At 34.5% G+C, this 20,583-nt stretch overlaps 2 protein-coding genes across 7 annotated transcripts; both read left to right on the top strand.

Moving 5' to 3' along the window:
• On the top strand, nucleotides 6,253-8,371 carry LOC109722792 (F-box protein At5g18160-like). Of its 4 annotated transcripts, XM_020250931.1 has the most exons (3): nucleotides 6,358-6,477; nucleotides 6,592-6,674; nucleotides 6,756-8,371. In XM_020250931.1, the coding sequence occupies exon 3, from the start codon at nucleotides 6,782-6,784 to the stop codon at nucleotides 8,159-8,161; it is 1,380 nt and encodes a 459-aa protein (XP_020106520.1). In that variant the 5' UTR covers nucleotides 6,358-6,477; nucleotides 6,592-6,674; nucleotides 6,756-6,781; the 3' UTR covers nucleotides 8,162-8,371. The 4 variants fall into 4 exon arrangements, with proteins under 4 accessions (XP_020106518.1, XP_020106520.1, XP_020106521.1 ...); XM_020250929.1 differs by lacking the exons at nucleotides 6,358-6,477; nucleotides 6,592-6,674 and adding an exon at nucleotides 6,253-6,351; XM_020250932.1 differs by lacking the exon at nucleotides 6,358-6,477 and having other exon boundaries at nucleotides 6,507-6,631; nucleotides 6,738-8,371.
• LOC109723314 (thymidylate kinase-like) lies at nucleotides 15,586-20,469 on the top strand. 3 transcript variants are annotated; one of them, XM_020251646.1, is made up of 6 exons: nucleotides 15,586-15,703; nucleotides 17,051-17,383; nucleotides 17,561-17,672; nucleotides 17,758-17,817; nucleotides 18,576-18,680; nucleotides 20,233-20,469. In XM_020251646.1, the coding sequence occupies exons 2-6, from the start codon at nucleotides 17,106-17,108 to the stop codon at nucleotides 20,347-20,349; spliced, it is 672 nt and encodes a 223-aa protein (XP_020107235.1). In that variant the 5' UTR covers nucleotides 15,586-15,703; nucleotides 17,051-17,105; the 3' UTR covers nucleotides 20,350-20,469. The 3 variants fall into 3 exon arrangements, with proteins under 3 accessions (XP_020107235.1, XP_020107234.1, XP_020107233.1); XM_020251645.1 differs by lacking the exon at nucleotides 15,586-15,703 and adding an exon at nucleotides 16,201-16,589 and having other exon boundaries at nucleotides 17,051-17,371; XM_020251644.1 differs by lacking the exon at nucleotides 15,586-15,703 and adding an exon at nucleotides 16,203-16,589.

Below are 20,583 nucleotides of genomic sequence, written 5' to 3'. Positions count from 1 at the left end.
ATAATGTTATTAAAAATTTCAATATTTTCTATCAATATTTTTTCTAAAAGAAGGGAGAGAGAATATAGATTAGAGAAAGAGCATAATTAAAAAAATAAAAAGAGAGATGAAGTCTAGGTTGGAGGGAGTGAGAGAGTTGATATTTTAGCAAAAGAGTGGGAGAGAGAGAGCTTTAGTTTAGAAAGAGAAAAAGAGTTGAAGTTTAGAGAGAGAAAGATAAGTTTAGAAAGAGATATGATGTTAGAGTGTAAAGAAAAACAATACCAATTAATCAGCGGGTGGGAAAAAAAAAATATTAGATATATTATGATTATTCCAATCTATTAATATGAAAATATTTATCATTCCTCAAAGAAATGATATTAGTATTTTGGCATGAATCTCATTCCCAAGTAAATTTAATATTACTAACCAGATTATTTAGTGCATTTAGCCAAATATCATCATATTTTTTTTATTTTTATTGAATTACTAGAAATCTTAAAAAAATAGCTCGAACCTAACACACACAATGTAATTTTTTGCCGGAGGTTTCTTTGATATGTAATCGATGCATTTAGAATTTTCATACCACGGAATCTAGTCTAGGCTATGTATTTTCTCTGGTGCTTTCATCTAGGAGTGTGCAATTTTCATGCCGAAAGAATGAAGCGGATAGCGTTTTCTCAAAAAAAAAAAATTTCATGCCGAAACTGTGTATCAGATTATCAAATGTAACTCTTCTAAAATTTTCATATTCGCCTTTCTCAATGGCTAATTCTTCGGAATTGGATGAAGATACAGATGAACGTCTTCGTATTTTATTTGTAAAGTGCCACTCTGGTATGGATGGTTGAATGAGCAATGAGCATGCAAAATAACGAGACGGTTTGGAAACAAGGCTAACTATCTCATAAAAATTGCTTTAATTATAACTACTCAATATTCGAATTCAGAGACTAAAAAAGAAAAAGAATGGCTGCAAGAAAGAAGATCGTCATCGTCAACCCCAATATTTTGTTCTTTATTTTTCTTGCACTAGGAGCTAGTAGGCGGAACTTAATTTAAGAGTAGCTCAAATATAGCTGCTCACATCCGATGAAGATCCATCTTACGTCAATCACCCACGAACTACTCCAACCATCGCGGGATCACATTGCTTTTCAACCATGTATGCTTTCCCATACTGCATACTTTTTTCTTTTTCTTTTTTTTCTTAGAGATAGATAACATGTTACCCGCTTTATTTATTTCATTTAGAAATAAACTTAGCTAGAAATATGAATCAACTAGGATTCGAACTTGAATCTCGGGTACCAATCAATAAATTTTTTGCCACTTGCTCTAGGGACGCTCGGTTACTGCGTACTTTCCTTATGTGCAGTCCATTTAGAAAACTGTCTTACTTCAGTAGTTTTTTGTTGCTCAATTTCGGTCCGAATCAATTGCTGAGATTTGAGAGGCCGAAAGCATAGTGCTTCGGCTAGCCCGCTCGAGAATCTTAAGACCATATTTTGAGGGCTGAATCCGACCAGATCCTTCCCTCTCCGATCTATATCTAAACAAAGTCAAATTCGGCCTGCAAATAAAGGAACGTTATTTATATGCATCACAGTATATAAATTACTTAGGAACGTTATTATTTTCAGTATACACATAGATTGCCTGGTGAGCCCAATCCTGGTTTGGACCTTGGATGGCACAGAGACAAGGTTGGATCCGAGTGTAAGCCTAGACCATAACATGAGTGCATGGGCCGTACGAAGTTTTCCTTCTCTCTTTCCTAAAGAGGGGAACTAGGCTGATTTTCTAGTTGGAGGTGGTGCAGGTGCGCGGAAGGCGTGTGATGTAGGCCGTGGTAAATTCATAGTTAGTTAATTCGGACTCTGCAAAAATTCGGTACGGATATAATTCGGATAAAATTCGTCTTCTAATTTTTAAATTTGTTAAAAAATATGGCTAAAAAACAGATACGCCAATTATTCAGATACGTAATTTATGCGGACATTATACGTTCACCAATTAAAAATTCGGAATAAAAAATTCGGCTATTAAATTAATTTTTTTTCTCTCAAGATTTATGTTATTATTAGCATAAATACTCATATTTCTTAAAATTATAAAAATAAAGAGCTACAAAATTAAGCTAATTAAGTATAAAAAAAAAACTATATTATGCCTCAAAAGAAATAAATAATTAAGCAAATAAAAGATTAAAATAGTTCATAAGAGATTAAACTTTTTTGATCGACTGATATATTTTTTTTTTAGGAAAGAGGAGGGCGAACGTTTTGGAAAAGGATTTTTTTTTTTTTGGCGAGGTTTGGAATTTTTTTCTTTTTTTCTGTTTTGGGCGAGCCACAAGGCCCGCGAGGCCCGCGAGCCGCGTGGCTCGCGACCCCTAGTGCGGACGCGAGCGCGGGCGTAGGCCCTGCCGCGACCGTGGGCCCAGGCGCGGGCCCAAGGGCCTTTTTTGAACGAAATATTCACTTGAATAATTATTGAATAATTATTTTTCTCTAAAAAATCGCATTTTTTTCTGACTTTTTCGGAAAAATACGAAAACGGCTGTTTAATTCATATTTTTTTTTCAAAATTCATGAATAATTCGTAAATAATTCGTAAATTTACTAACCATGGGTAAATCATAACTGAGAGTTTTTGGGGGTATTTGGCTTAACTTTATCGGGAGTGATTCTGAACTTAAAATCACTTTTGAGCTTAGTAGAGCATTTGAAGATGGAAGATGAAAAATTTTTAGTCTACTTTTCAGAATCAGAAAACTGATTTTGAAGTCTCCACAATTAGAAGCAGAAAGCTGCTTCTCCAAAACTAATTTTGAATTTTAAATTTAAATTTTAAATTTTAAATTTTAAATTTAAATTCAAATTGGAAAATTGAAAATTTAAATTTAGATTTAAAAATTCAACTTTTAAATTTAAAATTTTGAAATTTCCAATTTATTTTTTGTACAATTTTTAAATTTTAAATTTTAAATTTAAATTCAAATTGGAAAATTGAAAATTTAAATTTAGATTTAAAAATTCAACTTTTAAATTTAAAATTTTGAAATTTCCAATTTATTTTTTGTACAATTTTGAAATTTAAAAAGTATACTTTTAATTCAAATTGAAATATTTAATTTAAATTCAAATTTTAAATTATTTTAAAATAAATTTAATAACAATATTAATATATGCAAGTATCAAAAAATTTTTGAATTTTAGAAGCAGAAAAAGCTGCTTCTCCAAAACTAATTTTGAATTTTAAATTTAAATTTTAAATTTTAAAATTAAAATTTAAAATTTAGATTTTAAATTTGTAATTAAAACTTTAAATTCAAATTGGAAAATTAAAAATTTGAATTTAGATTTAAAAATACAAATTTTAAATTTAAAATTTTGAAATTTCCAATTTATTTTTTGTACAATTTGAAATTTAAAAAGTATACTTTTAATTCAAATTGAAATATTTAATTTAAAATTTAAAATTTAAATTATTTTAAAATAAATTTAATAACAATATTAATATATGTAAGTATCAAAATTTTTTTGCCAAATAGTTTTAGAAAATCACTTCAAAAAAAATACTTTACATAAACTCAGACACATACTGTACAACTTTTTACCAAAATCAATTCTTCAAATCAAAATCATTTCTGCAAAAATTATTTTTTCAGAAGCCAGGCCAAACAGGCCCAGTGCTTACCAGCACCCTGCTCCGGAAGCCAACGTGTGCTAGTGAAAAAAATATATTTGAATTTGACTATTTTATTTTTCAAAATTTTTATTTTACTATCTAATCTTTCAATTTATTTGATTTGAGCCAATCAACGACGCTTTGATTTAAATATATAAATATGTCGTTTATTTTTACAGATTTTATTAGCATATTTTATATAATCTTTATGACTATAAATTTCTTGTAATTTCAATTTATAGAATTTATTCCTTATAATAATTGAAAATCAAGAGAGCATTTCTCAAAGTGGGTAATACGGAGTATTTCCTTATAGTGATCACATCTATCTTCTATAAAACTATATGAAAGCTCAATAGCATGAGCTGACATGGCATGCCCTTCTTATTTTGGGAGAATAGGTTAATGCTAATGACTAATGCTAATAAAAAATTAAGAAAATGTATGAAACTGATGAATCTTAGATTTTATTAAATAACTTAATTAATACTATTGAGAAACATATTAATTGTGCATTAAGTACAGGGTAACTGACATGAACATTGCAAAAGGCATTTTTGGTTTTTTTAAAAAAGTTTTAAAAAACCTAATTAAAATCCACAACCCTATATGAACAATATAATTTTATTTTTAACACATCGAGAGTGAATTGTGAATATAAAATTCATACTATAAAAAAGAGAAATTATTTTACAAAATAGCTTTGATTCTTTTTATATTTGTGGATTCAATTAAATAAAATAATGATAGTGTCAATACCTTCAAATGTATACGAATTTATTTTGATCCATCTTTTCATATTCTTATTTAAATTATATATTAGAATAGGTTTCACTTTCAAAAGTTTTATTTTGTTACTATGAAGTGTTGCCACCTTTTCACATTCCTATCCGTTATTTTATAATTAATGTGTTCGCATTCTTCTTATTTTTAATTTCTTTACTATGCAATTTTACGATATGTCGTCTTCCATCTTTTCTCTCTCACTCTCTCTCTCTCTTTAGATTTGACACGCTCCTACATGCCCACTCCGCCGTCGCTAGAGCCCCACCCTCCGCCGCCCCGCTGCTACCGAAGGGGCTGTCGTTGCTATTGCCGTCGCCGAAAAAGGAGTTGCTAGACCCATCCTCCCCGCCATCAGTGAGGAACCTTTGGTGGGTGCGGCGAGTGTGACGCGCGAGGGCATAGGGTCCGAAGCAATAGGGGTTGGATCGTACGGTGGAGGAAGACGAGGTGGATGAGCCAGCGGCACAGGCGTGGTGGTGGTAGAGGTGGAGGACGACAATCTTGGCGCAGGCAATGCCGTTGATCGAAGTGATGACTGGGTAACAAGAACACTCAAGCTTCCAGATATGCATCACTTTCTACCTAATGTAAAGTTACTAGATTGGTTTTGATGTTTTAGATCTGGTTTGGGGGTTCTTCAATTGCTCCATTGTTTACTTCTCCTCAACTATATGTTTTTGTTTACTGCTAATGCGCTGCTTTGTTCATTATTACTGCTGACTATTGGTTCTTAACTGTTGGTATATTTGTGTACCACCAATTATTGCTAACTGTTTATATTTTCTCATTTGTTCATTTCTGCTACTATCGACTACTTTTCGATTTACCGCTTCTATGAAAATTGATCATCTACTTCTATGAAATCGATCCGCCGCATCGCGCGGGTACCTTCACTAGTAAGTATATTAACATAATAGGAAAATTCAAGAGATATTATATAAATAACTTTCCGTGTATATATATATTTATATATAGAGTGAGGCTACTATGCTTCTGGAAGCACGAAGCCTTCCGTGCTTTCAGGTCGTTTTTGATGTTGCGACTTTCGAATCGTCGATCGGCTCCGTTAAGAGTATTTGAAGTATCCAGAAAATAAATTTTGCAATTTTTTGATATCATTTGCCTAATGAACTACGGGGCTTAAAATCAACGGCTGAAAATAAAAATCTTACAAAACGTGATAATATGACATTAAAATTTTAGATCAAAGATATTGATCTTGTTTTATATAGTATAAAGAATTTTCTATCAAAATTTTACGTGATTTGGATATTTCTACATCGTTAAACTTGCAAACGGCTCACCACGACCATTAAAATTATTGATTTTGAGTCCCTTCGATCACTAGGCAAATGATATCAAAAAATTGCAAAATTTATTTTCTAGATACTTTAAATACTCTAGATCAAGTTTAACGAAGCCAATCGATAATTCGAAAGTTGCAATATCGAAAACAGCCTAGAAGCACGGAGCCTTCCGTGCTTCCAGAAGCATAGTAGCCTCACTCTTTATATATATATATACCTTATAATGATTAAATATATTAACAGTTTCTCAAATTTGAATGTATGGAATTTATTCCTTATAATGATCAAGCATTAACAGAATTAGAAAATTCAAGAGGTATTATATAAATAACTTTCCGTGTATAGATATGTATATGGCATTTATTCCTTATAATGATTAAATATATTAACAGAATAGGAAAATGCAAGAGATACTATGTAAATAACTTTTCCCCTCGCGCGCTCTCTCTCTATATATAAATATATTACAATAACAATTACTGGGTATTCCCTTCTAGTATCTATTTGTATCTCTCTCTCTCTCTTCCAGAGTCCCAGAGCTGACGAAAGCGGAAGCAGGGAAAGAGAGGAAGGACGCAAGGTAACCCCATCCTCAGATCGGCAAAGGATCGAGGATTTTTTTTTGTTTTTGAAAGAGTTTTTTAAAGAGAAGAAAAGGTAACGAATGCTCTTCAACAGCCAACCTCATTCTCAACCCCTCCCCCAAGTGAGAAAATTTTTTTTTTTTTTTTTTTTTTTTTTTTTTTGAGAAAACGCTTTAGTTTTCTATTGTTGCGATTCGCCCGATCAATCTTTGGTAATCGCTGTATTATTATGTTAGAAGAGGCGCCGACCCATTTAATTGCATAGACGATTTGGAGGTTTGCAACTGTAACTATATACTACCGTTCCTTTAATCCAACTGTACGTCTGCTTTTTGATGGCTCATCAACATTTTCTGGTTATCCGATCATCCACCGCTCTCAGGTTTTCCGCTTTTCACAGGGGGACCAAATCAAAAAAAAAAAAAAATGACGGTTTGGGATTCGGATCGGAAGCGAATGCGAATAGAGACGACGGACCAACAACAGAAGGAAACTCCTTATGAAATTATTCAAGAGATTCTTTCACGGCTGCCGACGAGGGCCGTCCTCAGGTCCGGCCTTGTATCCAAGCTGTGGTTCAGTGCGGCGAGCAATGCATACTTCCGTAGTCTTCATTATAGTCGGATGGGACCGGACCCGAAACCTGTGATTCTGCTACTCGGCGACAGCAAGAAGGGCGTCACATCGTCGGGCCCAGCTCGGATTCGCCGGGGCGGCCATATCCCATTGTACCATCTTAGCGCTCCTCAAAATTATGAGTTGTGCAACACGTGCAATGGCTTGCTCTGTCTCGCTCCGCGCAATCCTGCAGAGCCGATAATCGTGTGCAATCCCCTCACCGACGAATCCGTCGCACTGCCTGCAGCTCCTCCCCCCATGGAGGATTGCTATTGCTTTGTTGGCTTGGGCTTCTGTTCGACCAGCAATGGATATAAAGTGTTCCGAATCTCTTATCCTCGAGAGGGGAACTATGTTGCTTTGCGGGCTACAGGCGGTGCGGGTGTGCTGGAGGTGTGCGATGTGGGCTGCAATGAATCATGGCGAAGAGTTTGTAGGCTTCTCTTGCCCCCATTCGGGAAGCCGGTTTGTGTTGATGGGAAGATACATTGGGTGGCCCACAGTCATATTTCGGAAGACGAGATCTTATCAGTTGATGTCTGCAGCGAGAAATATATATACACGACCATCCCTAGTGTTGCCCACTGCGGAAGACGCGAATTGTCTCATTATGGTACCGAAGGTTTTGCACCGATCATTTTGGAGATGGAAGGCTGTGTTTCCATCGCCGCTCATTATCATTTTTCAGGGCTTTTTATTTGGGTGCTAAAGGATCTCCAGCAGAACCGCTGGGAGCTACGACATTCTTGCTTCCCCCTGCTGCCGCCATTCACTTGTGCCGTTGCGTACACCCAAGAAATAGTTAATGTATGTTTTTACGATGGTATCTTGCTACTCAGGCTGCGTCATCAGCTGCGTCATCAATGTGTGATGTATGATACTAGGGAACATTCCTCCACAGTGCCACCGCGGGGGTGGAGAGTTGATGTATCAGAAATTCTGTCCATTACGGAGGGAGAGTTAATCGGAGGTTTTTACCCCAGTTTGGTTCCGGCCAAAGAATTTGCTTCCTGTTCAAGCAGATCCAGCAAGATGTGCCGTTCAGAGGACTCCTGGTTTCCTTGTGAGGTGTTGAACATGAAAGAAAATAAAGCTAGTGCCTTGGCCAGATATGTCTTGCGTGGGAAGGCATGGAATGGACATTTGTATCCATCAGTAGTGGTGAATACAAGCTTGCGCTTTTTATAGATTTTCAGAGATGGGTTAACTCCTATAAGTGTATGAGGGAGGGCTATATATAACAATTATTAAGATTAAATTTTTGCCAAGCTAATATCAAGTTTGCTTTTGTTTTTCTGTTTGATGATGTTATTAGCAGTTTTGATAAGTTGTTGTTTAACAAACAGTGAATTTTATTGCTTCATGAAAGGCTAGGACAAAATATGCAGTTTATGATGATCTCCAATGCCTCCCATTCTATGCTAACTTTCTGTATACTAATTTGTTTGATTAAATTCTATTTGATTCATACACGCTTCTATTAGCTTGTAATTTTAGTTTCTCTCAATTGAGCTCATTAAAAATCAATTTGGTGCTTTTCATCATTCTGTTTCTATGAATGTTATGCTTTGAGCATTGTTGTTTCATGTTTCTGGTTCTTCCTGATGTTCCCAATGATCAAGAACATTTAGTCAATGTTGTATCTAAAATGTAACTTCCATTTATTTTCCTTTGTAATAGTGCATTTGCGAGGTTTTCGTCTTTATTGATTATTGAGCTATACTATATTCATATACCATCGTATGTCGATTTCTTCTTATTTCGTTTAAGAATATTGTAAGACTGCTATTAGTGTATTATTGAATAGATAATGCGAAGAAAAGACAACTCGAGTGTTGTTATTAGTGGAAAATTAGCATCTTGATGAGCTCATCCTCATCCATCCATCTTGATGAGAAGTCAATATGTCGTGAATAAAAAAATGGCATTGTGTAGCTGTCTACAATTTGGTTATGTCTTCCATTGCCATCACCCCTTTTTTTTCGCTTTTCTTTTCATATTTTTTTGGCTTTTTAAGTTGTATCATTTATCTCTTATGCAAATGTGGATTACGTGGTCCATTGATTGATTCAGTCATGCAGCTGGATTTATTACTTACAGTACCATAAATTGATCATGGTCAGATTCAGCTTCTTATCCATATATAACAATAACAAATTGAAAATAAGCCGCCTGAATTCTGTCAGCAAATGGCAAATATCATACCTAAATTAAAATTGTATTTATTCACGAATTCTGAGAACACAAACAAAAGTTCAATTTGCTGGTTACGTGTATGTGAATGCAATTTGGATAAGCATAGACATGTAAAAGACCTGGTACATTTAAATCAAGCTTCTTTTTCATCAACAATGCTATTGCTAAGCAGATGATAGAGAAAGCAGTAGCAGCAGCACCAATACAAAAATTGTTTTCCTTTCACCATTCTTTCTTTTCCTTCCTCCCCTACAGTCAAATGCCTTTTGCACCACATATATTTAATCTCGTACAAACCGACAAAGGAAATTTAATTATATCAACTCTGTTACTGATCTACAAACACGCAATCTTTCAAACGGCATAAGCCAAACAAAAAGGCTAGCAAATGGCGTGAAAAAATTGTCCAAAAAAGAAAGCCACAAAGCCTGCTTAATTTTCATGAAGTTTGTTATAGATGGAAAAATGGCAACAAGATGTTAAGAACTATGCGAGCCCTGGTCAACAGTAGCAGCAGAAACATAAAGACAACAGATATCGAGAAACAAAACCAAGAAGATGGTAGAATTCTGAAAAATAACTGAACATAGCCTCAAAACACTAGAGTAGAGAAGCAACTATTACCACAAAAATTATACCACCACCATATTACTCATCAAAAAATAGGCATCTCCAAGTCTGCCCAGAAAGAGTAGATTAATGCGGTACCTCATCTCAACATATGCAACATGCTTAGAGATTAGTCAGCCGGATTTGGCCAAAATTGGTTTCACTGGAGAGTGATTTTGTGTATAAAACTAAGATTAACTGAAACAAGTTTGCAAAGCCACTTCCAAACTGCCCAAGACACATGCTACCCAAGAAATATTGCAGCCGGATCAATCAACATTATGCAGGCAAAATGAAGAAAATATACAGCTCAACACTGCTTTTACTTCATAGCAAACTGGTACATTCGAGTCTACATAAGTCCCAATCAAGAACATCAAGCTCCAGGTTTAATTATCCATTACAGCTCAATCACTGCTTTGGCTCAATCAACATTATCCAGTACAGCTCAATTGTCGCTTTGGCTCAATCAACACTCAAGCCAAAGTCTAAAATGGAAGGGACTGCCAAAACTAGAAAAACATTTTCTTCATTTTTTTTTTCTTTTTTATAAATCTAACAGATGTGTTTGTTTCAAACAAACACTGCGAATTCCTCAAGCTTTCACATTACATTACACGAACATCTCTCCCAACCAAAATCTGAAACAGCAAATGGAATTTACTTGAAATCTTAAATAACCTGTTGTATTTGGTGTCTCTGCCACAGTAACAGAGAGAGGAAGATAAACAAGTATACTCGGGCAAATTTCTCAGAAAAGCACATCATCGGCAACTATGTTTAAGCTTATTATCTACCTATGTAAGAAATTCTGCTTTCTGAAAAGCATTTTCACCGAACAAGGTATAGCTATAACAAGCTAAAAGAGAACAGAAAATGCTACAAAACCAGAAACAGGTACGGCTCTTCATGGTGAAACGTAAATACTTAGGTAAGGTCAGGGAAATGATTCAAGGGGTTATTAATGTATTACACTGCAAGTAGATTTACCAGATGTTTTTCTGCTACTTGCAAAGGGCTAATAAGGTGTCCATGCTTCTGTTATACTGTACCCTCATTTTGAAGTCATTCAGTTTGCTAGCCACTAAACATACACAATGCAGGTGGCAGGAAAAAAAAACGAAAAAGAAAAGAAAAATGTAAACTGAATCCCTTTTAGTCAAACACTAGTTATACGTCTTTGCCAGCTATCCATGATCCAGGTATGAATATATCTCCAGACAAACACAAACCAAATACGTGGTTCTCTTATCTCCCCGGACTATGTGGTACTAATTGGGTTGCCCTTCAAGGTAAGGGCCTCCTCCAAAATGTAAATTAACGACAGCAAAATAAGAATCCAAATAGAATTCTCCAAATCAGCAACTAATCAGTAGAAAATGCCTATTCCCAAATCCTCAGAAAAACTCAAGAAAGAAATATCATACTTTCTGAACAAAGAAACAGCATCCTGTATTGCCACAGGTCCCAGAAACTCAAAAATCCACACAAGTAGCAAGATTATTTACTTAGAAATGAAATTCTCTTTCATGTTAGCAGTCAGCACGCATCAAAAAACATAAGAAATAATGTGTTGCAGAGTTTATGTTTTTATTGGGGGGCAGTTTCATGCCAAAAGTCAGCACACTGACACTCATGCCATTTGATGAGTTCCATTGGCCGGGGCAGCTGGGGCGGGGGCGGCTGGGGAATGACTTCCATTGGCAGGCAATGCTGTTCCAGGGCAAATATATAAATATATAAATATATATATATACACTCTTAGTGGAATTAAAAGGAAAAGCGATAAGAGAGATACAAAATCTCACATATAAGTCCGTAAAAGCAGAGAAGCGGCTTCTGAGAAAGAACCTCGTCTATACCAACAATAACGAACTGCAAATTAAAAAAAATTAATTTTGGCTGTACATATTCATACAAACTAATTTTATTTTCATATTATTTTTTTTTTACCTGGCCACAAAAAATTCTCTTCCATACACCTAAGAGAGGATAGTAAAGGTACAGTAAAGTTCCAAATTCCACACTTAGGAGAACAGCATTAAGTTTGTATTTCGTCTATCATTAAAGAAACAGAATAATCTTATTATTTCTTAATAAAATAACAAAAAATACTATAAATGTTGGTGATTAATTTTAATAAGAAAATTTACCTGTGCAATATCCAACTGCAGAGGATAGGTACCGACATTTTTAATAATCACGCAGGAAGGTAAACCTTAATCTCTTATGGACTATCTTAATCTCTTATTTGCTTAATTATTTATTTATTTTAAGGCATAATACAGTTTGTTAATTTTTTTACTTAATTAGCTTAATTTTGTAGCTCTTTATTCTTATATTCTTAAGAAATATAAATATTTATGCTAATAGCATAAATATTGAGAGAAAAAAAGATTAATTTAATAGCATTTTTTTTTTTTTTTTTGAGAGATGGGTAGCACGTTACCCGCTTCGTTTATTTCATTTAGAAATCAACTTAGCTGGAAATGTGAATCAACTAGGATTCGAACTTGGATCTCGGGTACCAACCATTAAGCCCTTTGCCACTTGCTCTAGGGACGGTTGGTTTAATAGCGAATTTTTAATCCCGAATTTTTAATCGGTGAACGTATAATATCCGTATAAATCATGTATCCGAATAATCGTATAAATCATGTATCCAAATAATTGACAAATCTGTTTTTTAGCCGTATTTTTCAACGAATTTAAAAATTAGAAGACGAATTTTATCCGAATTATACCCGTACCGAATTTTTGCCGAATCCGAATTAACTAACTATGGTTAACGACCCATATTTTCTTATGAGTAATGCTAGAAGTACATTCCATGAGAAGTGTAAGATCTACACCTCACCCATCTAATAAGTTCTACCTACTATTGGATTTGAACTAATGACTCCTGCCGTATGAAAGCAATACTCTAACCTAGCCGAAAGCATCACTAGCTTACGCTCTGACCCAAGTAACATGGGACACGTGGAATCCCGTGTGAATCAGCAAGGACCACCTTGCAAGGCTAAATACTCCTGGGTAGGGGTGGCAATCCAGCTCGCTATTCGCGAGCCCGCTCGTGTTCGGCTCGAAATGAGCTCGAGATCGGCTCGCTCGTTTAGTAAACGAGCCGAACACGAGCTGGATTTTTCAACTCATTCAATAAACGAGCCGAACACGAGCTGGAGTCAGCTCGCTCGTGTTCGGCTTGATAACAGCTCGAATATATATAATGATTTTTTTATATAATTATTTAATTTATTTTTTATATAAAATAAATAATTATATATGATATATATATTTATTATTTAATTTTAGCAAAATAAAAATATAAATGCAACTTTAATTATAAAAAAATTCATTATATATATATTTTAACATTAGATCAAAGTCTAATAGATAAAATTTTATAAATTTATTATATATATATATTAATATAAATATTTTTTAAATTTATTGTTCGTTGGCCAGCTCGTGAGTCAGCTCGTGTTCGGCTCGTTTATTAACGAGCTGAACACGAGCTGAATTTTTTGGCTCGATACTTTAATGAGCCAGCTCATGTTCGGCTCGTTTAATAAACGAGCCGAACAAGCTCGCTCGTGTTCGCCTTGTTTACACCCCTACTCCTGGGTGACCGATAGCGAAGTAGTACCGTGAGAGAAAGGTGAAAAGACCTCCCATTGGGGAGTGAAATAGAACATAAAACCGTGAGCTCCCAAGCAATGGGAGGAGAAAGTGATCTCTCGTTGATCAAAGATTTCTATATGAAAAATACGAATCAGAGTTTGAAGAAGGGGAAGGAGCCGTCGACCCCCAATAGATAGAGAAGGATTTATTCAATCACATAGTTTGGGCTCCTAGAATATGGCGTGTTTGTGGCAATCTATTTGATTGTATCGAAAGGCACTAGGCCTTCTAATTGCTTAAGGGGTTTATCTAAAAAATTCGCGATATAACTAAGAAGGCGTTTCAAATACCACACATGAGTCACTGGACATGCGAGTTTGATGTATCCCATTTGATAAAACTGAATAGTGCTCATGATACCGATCGTCCCTAGAGCAAGTGGCAAAGGGCTTGGTGGTTGGTACCCGAGACCCAAGTTCGAATCCTAATTGATTCACATTTTCAACTAAGTTTATTTCTAAATAAAATAAACGAAGCGGATAGCATGCTACCTATCTCTCAAAAAAAAAAAAAAAAGTGCTCATGATTATTCTATTTTTATCTCATTCATAGAAAGCAGATTTAATCGTGAATCTTTGGTACCCAATCTGATCGTAATATCAGAATTATAGGTAGAAATTGGATTAATTTTTATATTGTATTTTGTATATCTATACAAGACTATTCCATATTGATCCAAATAAATCCATATGCGCCCATTTTTAATAGGATTCCCGCCAAAAGCAAACATGTACTGTAATGTGCTTCTCCGTGGGTATCAGGTAACCATGTATGTACGGGTATTAATCGGCAATTTTACAGCATAAGGAATAAGGGAGTCAAAATAGAATATTATTTCCAACGACACATGATATGATAGGAAAAATTTTCTGTGTGCCCCTTTAAAAGTATGTATTTATTAGAATACCCCTATAAAAATAAAATATCTTAAATGCTCCTCTAAATATAGAACATTTTCAAAAATACCCTTCAAAACACATTTTTATTAAAATCTACAGTAACAGCAACCAATATACCGATTTTATCCTTTTCATAATTGCCTTTCTAAATGTTCCAACTATTACTAATGAAGGGTTAATTTCATTCATACCCCCTCTAAACACTTACTATCTTATAAATATGTTCTCATCATTAATTTCTGTCTCTCTACCAAATATCTATTGTAGATAGATTATCATGAATTAGTGAAAATATCCATTTTATCCTGAATTTTTTTAATTTTTTTGAAAGAGCACTTTAATGTAATGAAATGTACAATAAATAAACTTTCAAAACTGTCCCTCGTTAGTAATTAGTTTAGATAAAGATACAACTATTCAATTTAAATACTATTAAAATATTAATAAAAGTCAATTCACTCTGTTATTTAGCACATTTGCACTTCGCTAACCTTGATAATAAGATTTATCAGATAATCTGAGTTTTTTTTAAAAAAAAAATTTGCAAAGAATGTTAAATCGTTTTATTGTAATTTCAAATCTAGTAAGTAATTTTATGGTTTATAATTAATGATAAAACTTTGTAATTTTTGAGCTATTTATTATTTTTCTCTCTTTTTTAAAAGAGATTAGAAATATTTAATAATATTGAATAAGATAGAAATATTATTCTTTTATAGTTAGTACAGAAATCAATGTGAAAATATAACTAAATAATGTAATGAAAAACAACGATATTAAATATTAAAAAAATATTTACCTAAGGCAGAATAATTATTTTGTGAAAAAAGGTCAACTTTAACTGATAGTTAATACAGAGGAATACATGTGCAAACTATACGACCTTATGGTGGTGGATTTACAAATTTATTATTTAATGTTTGCACAAATTATACATATAGTCATACATATGGTTTTGACCTGCAAAGATACAAGATAAAAATGCATAAAATTTATTTATCTCAAGTATCACCTTTTTGAATTAAACTATCTAATTTTTAAAAAAATTTATTTTACTATCTAACCTTCCAATCTATTTGATTTGGGTCCATAACTATAAATTTATTAAATTAAATAATTAGCTTAAATTACATAAAAAGTTATCAAATCACTTAACGAATAAAAAGATTAATTAAATAGTCACAAAAAAACAAAAAAAAAAACCTTATCCGTCCTTTCCCTCCCGAATCTCGCGTTGGCGCGCCCTAACCCTAACGCTTCTTCGGGCCCACCATTCGATCGACGTCGCACCCATTTCTCTCGCACCCTCTCGATCTCTCTACGATACGCTCAACGTAACGAGAGGGTAATCACACTCTCCTCACTACTACTATGTTAATGCTATTCTCTCCTCATAGATTTAGTTGATAAAATTTGTAGAACGAAGTTGATTGATCTATGAATGCTCTAGGATCCAGCAAAAACACGAAACTGCTTTATGATCTGAAGTGATATGACGCATATCTGTTTGATTATAGCTAATCCACTCTTTTACGCACTGTACTTACAAAAAGGATTAAGAAAAATGTAATTTTTTTAAAAAAATTTGCAAGTTAGAGTTTTGAATTTCCAATTTGGAAACTTTCAACTTATTTTGAAGTTTGAAATAAATCAAGCATGTAAAGTAATAATAATGAAGAAGTAAAATTACGGAAATCGGGATAATTATATTGTGTAATAAATAGTGTTGAATTATTCTTTAGATTGGCTTCTTTTCAAATTTTAGTGTCAATTTCCGTCCTCTTCGGGCAAGAGTTGCATTAATTGGTCTTATCTTTTTGATGTCTTTTCTACGAATAGACTGCCGAAGAAAGCACCTATCAATATGAAATATCGTCGACTATTTGCGATCTTTAAAGATATAGAGCTAGACTAGACAGCAAGACCAATAACTTGTGTAGTTCACGCACTCGATTGAACTCCTTGTCCTCGTAACGTAGAGAATATGAAATGGAGATGCTGTATACTTTGTAATCCGACTCTTTGTTATTCTGCTAGAGATTTAGTTATGTGTGTACGCCTTACCGTGAACATCTAACTTATGTAGATGTATTTTCCTTCTCTTCCTTCTCTCTTTCAACTTCGCTAGGATCGGATAAGTCAATGGCCGTTCTTTCACGTCTGCGAATACTTTCCTGGGCCCCTCATCGTTCTTCACTTATTTGTGCATGCAAGCAAATTGTTTACGCAATGTACGTCTTTCGATTTATCATTATTGCCGGTCCTCCTCTGAAAAGACTTTGATTTTGAACAGTGAATAAGCATGAATTTTGTAGTTTCTTGTGATTGCTGTCGGTCATCATTGTCGTGGAAAATTTCCTTTTCTGCTTAAGTGCATTTGAAGTTGAATTGACTTGTGCCTATCGGTCCACTCTTTACATAGAATAGCGATCTTTTTTCTGACAAATTTATTCTGTTTATTGCTGGAACTAAATGTTTTCGGCTTGCTTATTAGTCCATTTAAGAATCGATTTGCTTCCTCTGAAGAAGAAAAGAGCTTTTCTTCTAAGTAGTCGGAAGATCTAAATCAATAGAGCAGGACCTAAGCGCTCTATTTCAACCTTTAACGAACTCTTGCTACTTGTGAAATGTTCTGCAATGAATTAAACACGAATACTAGCTTTTCCTGTTAACAATTTGATTATTGTTGCAGGAATGCCGGATCACTGGGAACTTCAGGTCATGTAAAACTCTCGTGTCGGCACATTATGAGATCTTTTTGTGCTGTAGAAATGGATAATGATATCCGTGGATGCTCACGAGGTTCTCTTATAGTCCTAGAAGGACTAGATCGGAGTGGAAAAACTTCACAATGTGGTAATCTGCTTGCGTACTTGCAAGGAAAAGGGTTTTCTGTTGAGGCATGGCAATTTCCAGACCGAAGCACCAGTGTTGGCAAAATGATTTCTGCATATCTCGCAAATGAGTCGCAATTAGATGATAGAACAATCCACTTACTTTTCAGTGCTAATCGGTGGGAGAAAAGGTTTGATGCTAAATGCCATGCAATATATACAACATATTCAGGATTTCTTGTAAACATCTGAACATGTGCTTGTGCTGCTTAAGCACCATATTAGTGCAATGGTACTTTACCAATCAAGATAAGAGTAAATGTTTAGTGCCGATAAGAGAGCCAATTAAGTTTTTTCTTGGTTTGCAGAGCTTTGATGGAAAACAAGCTAAAGAGTGGAACAACCCTTATTGTTGATCGCTATTCTTACTCTGGGGTAGCTTTTTCTGCTGCCAAAGGACTCAATATTGAGTGGTGTAAGGTGAGCTGCATCAGAAACTTGGGAGATTTGTTTATCTTCTTAGCTGCCTGATGCATGTGGAGAAAATATTGTTTCCTTGTTGCAGGCTCCAGAAGTGGGGTTAATAGCACCAGATGTAGTTGTATATCTTGATGTACCTCCAGAGGTAGTTTCTAGGATCCTGTATATTACTATCTTTTTTCCTCATCCAATATGTCATCTTATTCTTAATGTTATACAAGTATACTTGCCTTTTTCTGTGTCATTAATTAGCTGTTCTGAATGAAGCAATTCCTAGAAGCTTGAATTAAAGGAGAGATTGTATTCTATCATAGTCTTGGATTTTGATTCTGAAATTATTTCAATTACTTAATAAGCCTTTCTTATTGGGCGCAGAAAGCCAAAGACAACTTATAGAAAACATTAATTGACTTTTTAAATATTTTTAATGTGTATATATAATTACATAGTTTGTTTATCAGTAAGATGACAGCTTGAAGCTGCAATGAAAGAGAATAATCAGCAAATATAAAATTAGGTGTTTGTCCATGTAACAACTTGAGGCAAGTAAGCATGAGCTGGAGAGATTCAAGCTTGGCTTGTTGTAAGAGCCGAGTTGGATCTGAAAACATTAGCAATATTTAGCAATGAGCACTTTTTGCTTTTCCTGCTTCATATGTAGTATATGCGAGTTAGGAGAAGCAAATTTTATATTAGATCTCTCTCTCTCAAATAACATTCACTTAGGCAACTTGCTTAATATTTTCAGTATGAGGGCGCTACCTATTTATATGCAGTTGTTAGAGTTCTCCAAATCATGACTATGAAAATTCATGTCTTCAGTTCATCTCATGATTATTCAACATATCACATTTTCTGATTTGTCATTTATGATGAGATCCCACTAAAGAAGTATTATTTCAGAAAGCAGCTGAAAGAGGAGGTTATGGCCTTGAGAAATATGAACAACTAGATTTCCAAGGAAAAGTTGCTGAGCACTATCATAATCTCCTCGATTCTTCTTGGGAGGTAATAAGTGGGTTGAGGTGCCCGTGCCCTATTCTTTCATTTAGTTCTTGATTACTCTCCTGCATCTACTATGAATTTTGTCTTTAAATTATGTGTCCGTTTGTATGAGTAATGACACTGTAATGTTGCTGTGATGCATTAGATACCCTACACTTGTGCGAGTGGCATAGCATTTGATAAAGACGTAAAACTGTTCTTTTACTGGTGTCAATAGTTCTTAATTTTGTCTGTGGATATGCTGGGCCAATATCTCAAGACTTAGTTGTGCAGTAGTATAGTTGTGGAGTACTGATATTTTCCTAGGAGTTCTCCTTGTTGTCTGGTATTGGCAATATGACGTATTATCATTAATTTTCGCCCGTCTATTGTTCAAGACACTTTCATTATTAAGAAATTAGGAAAGCTACAGCTGCTAAACAACGATAACACCACAAGCAGACAAGCCAATGCTTTTATTTACTTGGTATTACTTAAGAGGTATTTATCTTCAAATTAATTTTGTCAGAACAAAGGGAGGATACTGAAATATATTAATAAAAATTATTACCTTTTTTTATCGCTAAGCAACTATTGATCTTTTCCAGTTATATCTTTTCTCAGCATTTTGTGTTTCTTTTCTCAATAGAAGTGTCATCTAGCTCACTTGTAAGGATTTTCCTCATAATGGTCTGCGAAAGAAGAATGTCATGCCCAAGGAACCAGAGTTTTCAGTTTTTGGCCCAATAGTTGGGTCATTATGTGTGCATAACTTTTTATGCTTTGTTGCATAAGCCGTCTACTTAAATATTTCAATGTGTAAAGTTGCATCTGACATTTGCTTATGCAGCACTGTTCCATATCTGGTACTGATTGTGGTTAATGCTTGGGTTCCACCGCATATCCAACATGTTCACTTAACAGCAGTTAGGCAAAGTACTATTTATAGCTCGGAATTGGAACTGGATGAGACAGTGTGCCTTCGCCAAACTTGTATAGTGCAGTTTGGTGATGTGTTTAGGAAACAATGCGAAAGTTCAAGCCCACATAAGCCAAGGATATGACACAGTTCTTGGAACCCATTTAACCCAAACCTTTAGATTTAGGCTTAATAGTATATTATATACTCTCTACTCTTTTAATTTTCATTCCTACCATGATTTGCCAGGTGTTGTTTGGCTCTTGACCTATAGCTGATATAATAGTATATTCTTGAGAAATGTGAATTTATTTTCTCCACCATCCAAGTTACTTTCAAATGCGCTGTCCTGTACATTAGTCCAACTGAAGCAGATTATTTACAGCTCTCCACTTTTCTTTAGACTTTGATTCCTTTGGGCATCCAGTGACAAAGTTGCCCAACTCTTCTTTATCGATTACGTACGCATATATGTACTTACACGTATATTGTACTGGCGGTACTTTATACTTGCTCCATGGAAGATGATTCATGTCTACACGTATTTTTCTTTCATTTTCGTTTTCTTTTTCACTATCATTTTTACAACTGTACCATTAGGTAATCTTTTTCTCTCCAGCAACCTCTGATTCTCCTCTTTTATATGCTTTGTTTCAGATTGTTGATGGCTCCCAATCAATCGAGTCGGTGGAGCGACAGCTAAAAGATCTCGCGATGCATTCCATACTAACTTGTCAACGTGGAAAGCCGCTCACCAACCTCTGGTCACACTAGTTATGTCGTTCCGGTTCTCATAGAAAAGTTTATTCTCACAAAATGAATCTTTGAATACTCACGAACAAGAAAGCTGTGCACTGGTTTCACTAAATTAATATAGAGAACAATGTGATTTCATCATTGTTGCGTCGTGCGGCAAATATTTTGGTAGTACTTATCTTTCTAGATTTGGTGCAATTTAAGTGAGTTGATTACCTCTTTTTGACCCACAATTAGTGGGCCTATTAAAGC

The sequence above is a fragment of the Ananas comosus genome, linkage group 17, assembly GCF_001540865.1.
Source record: "Ananas comosus cultivar F153 linkage group 17, ASM154086v1, whole genome shotgun sequence".
NCBI lineage: Eukaryota > Viridiplantae > Streptophyta > Magnoliopsida > Poales > Bromeliaceae > Ananas > Ananas comosus.
The sequence above is the reverse complement of the archived record's forward strand: the minus strand, read 5'-3'. Positions and strand labels throughout refer to the sequence as shown.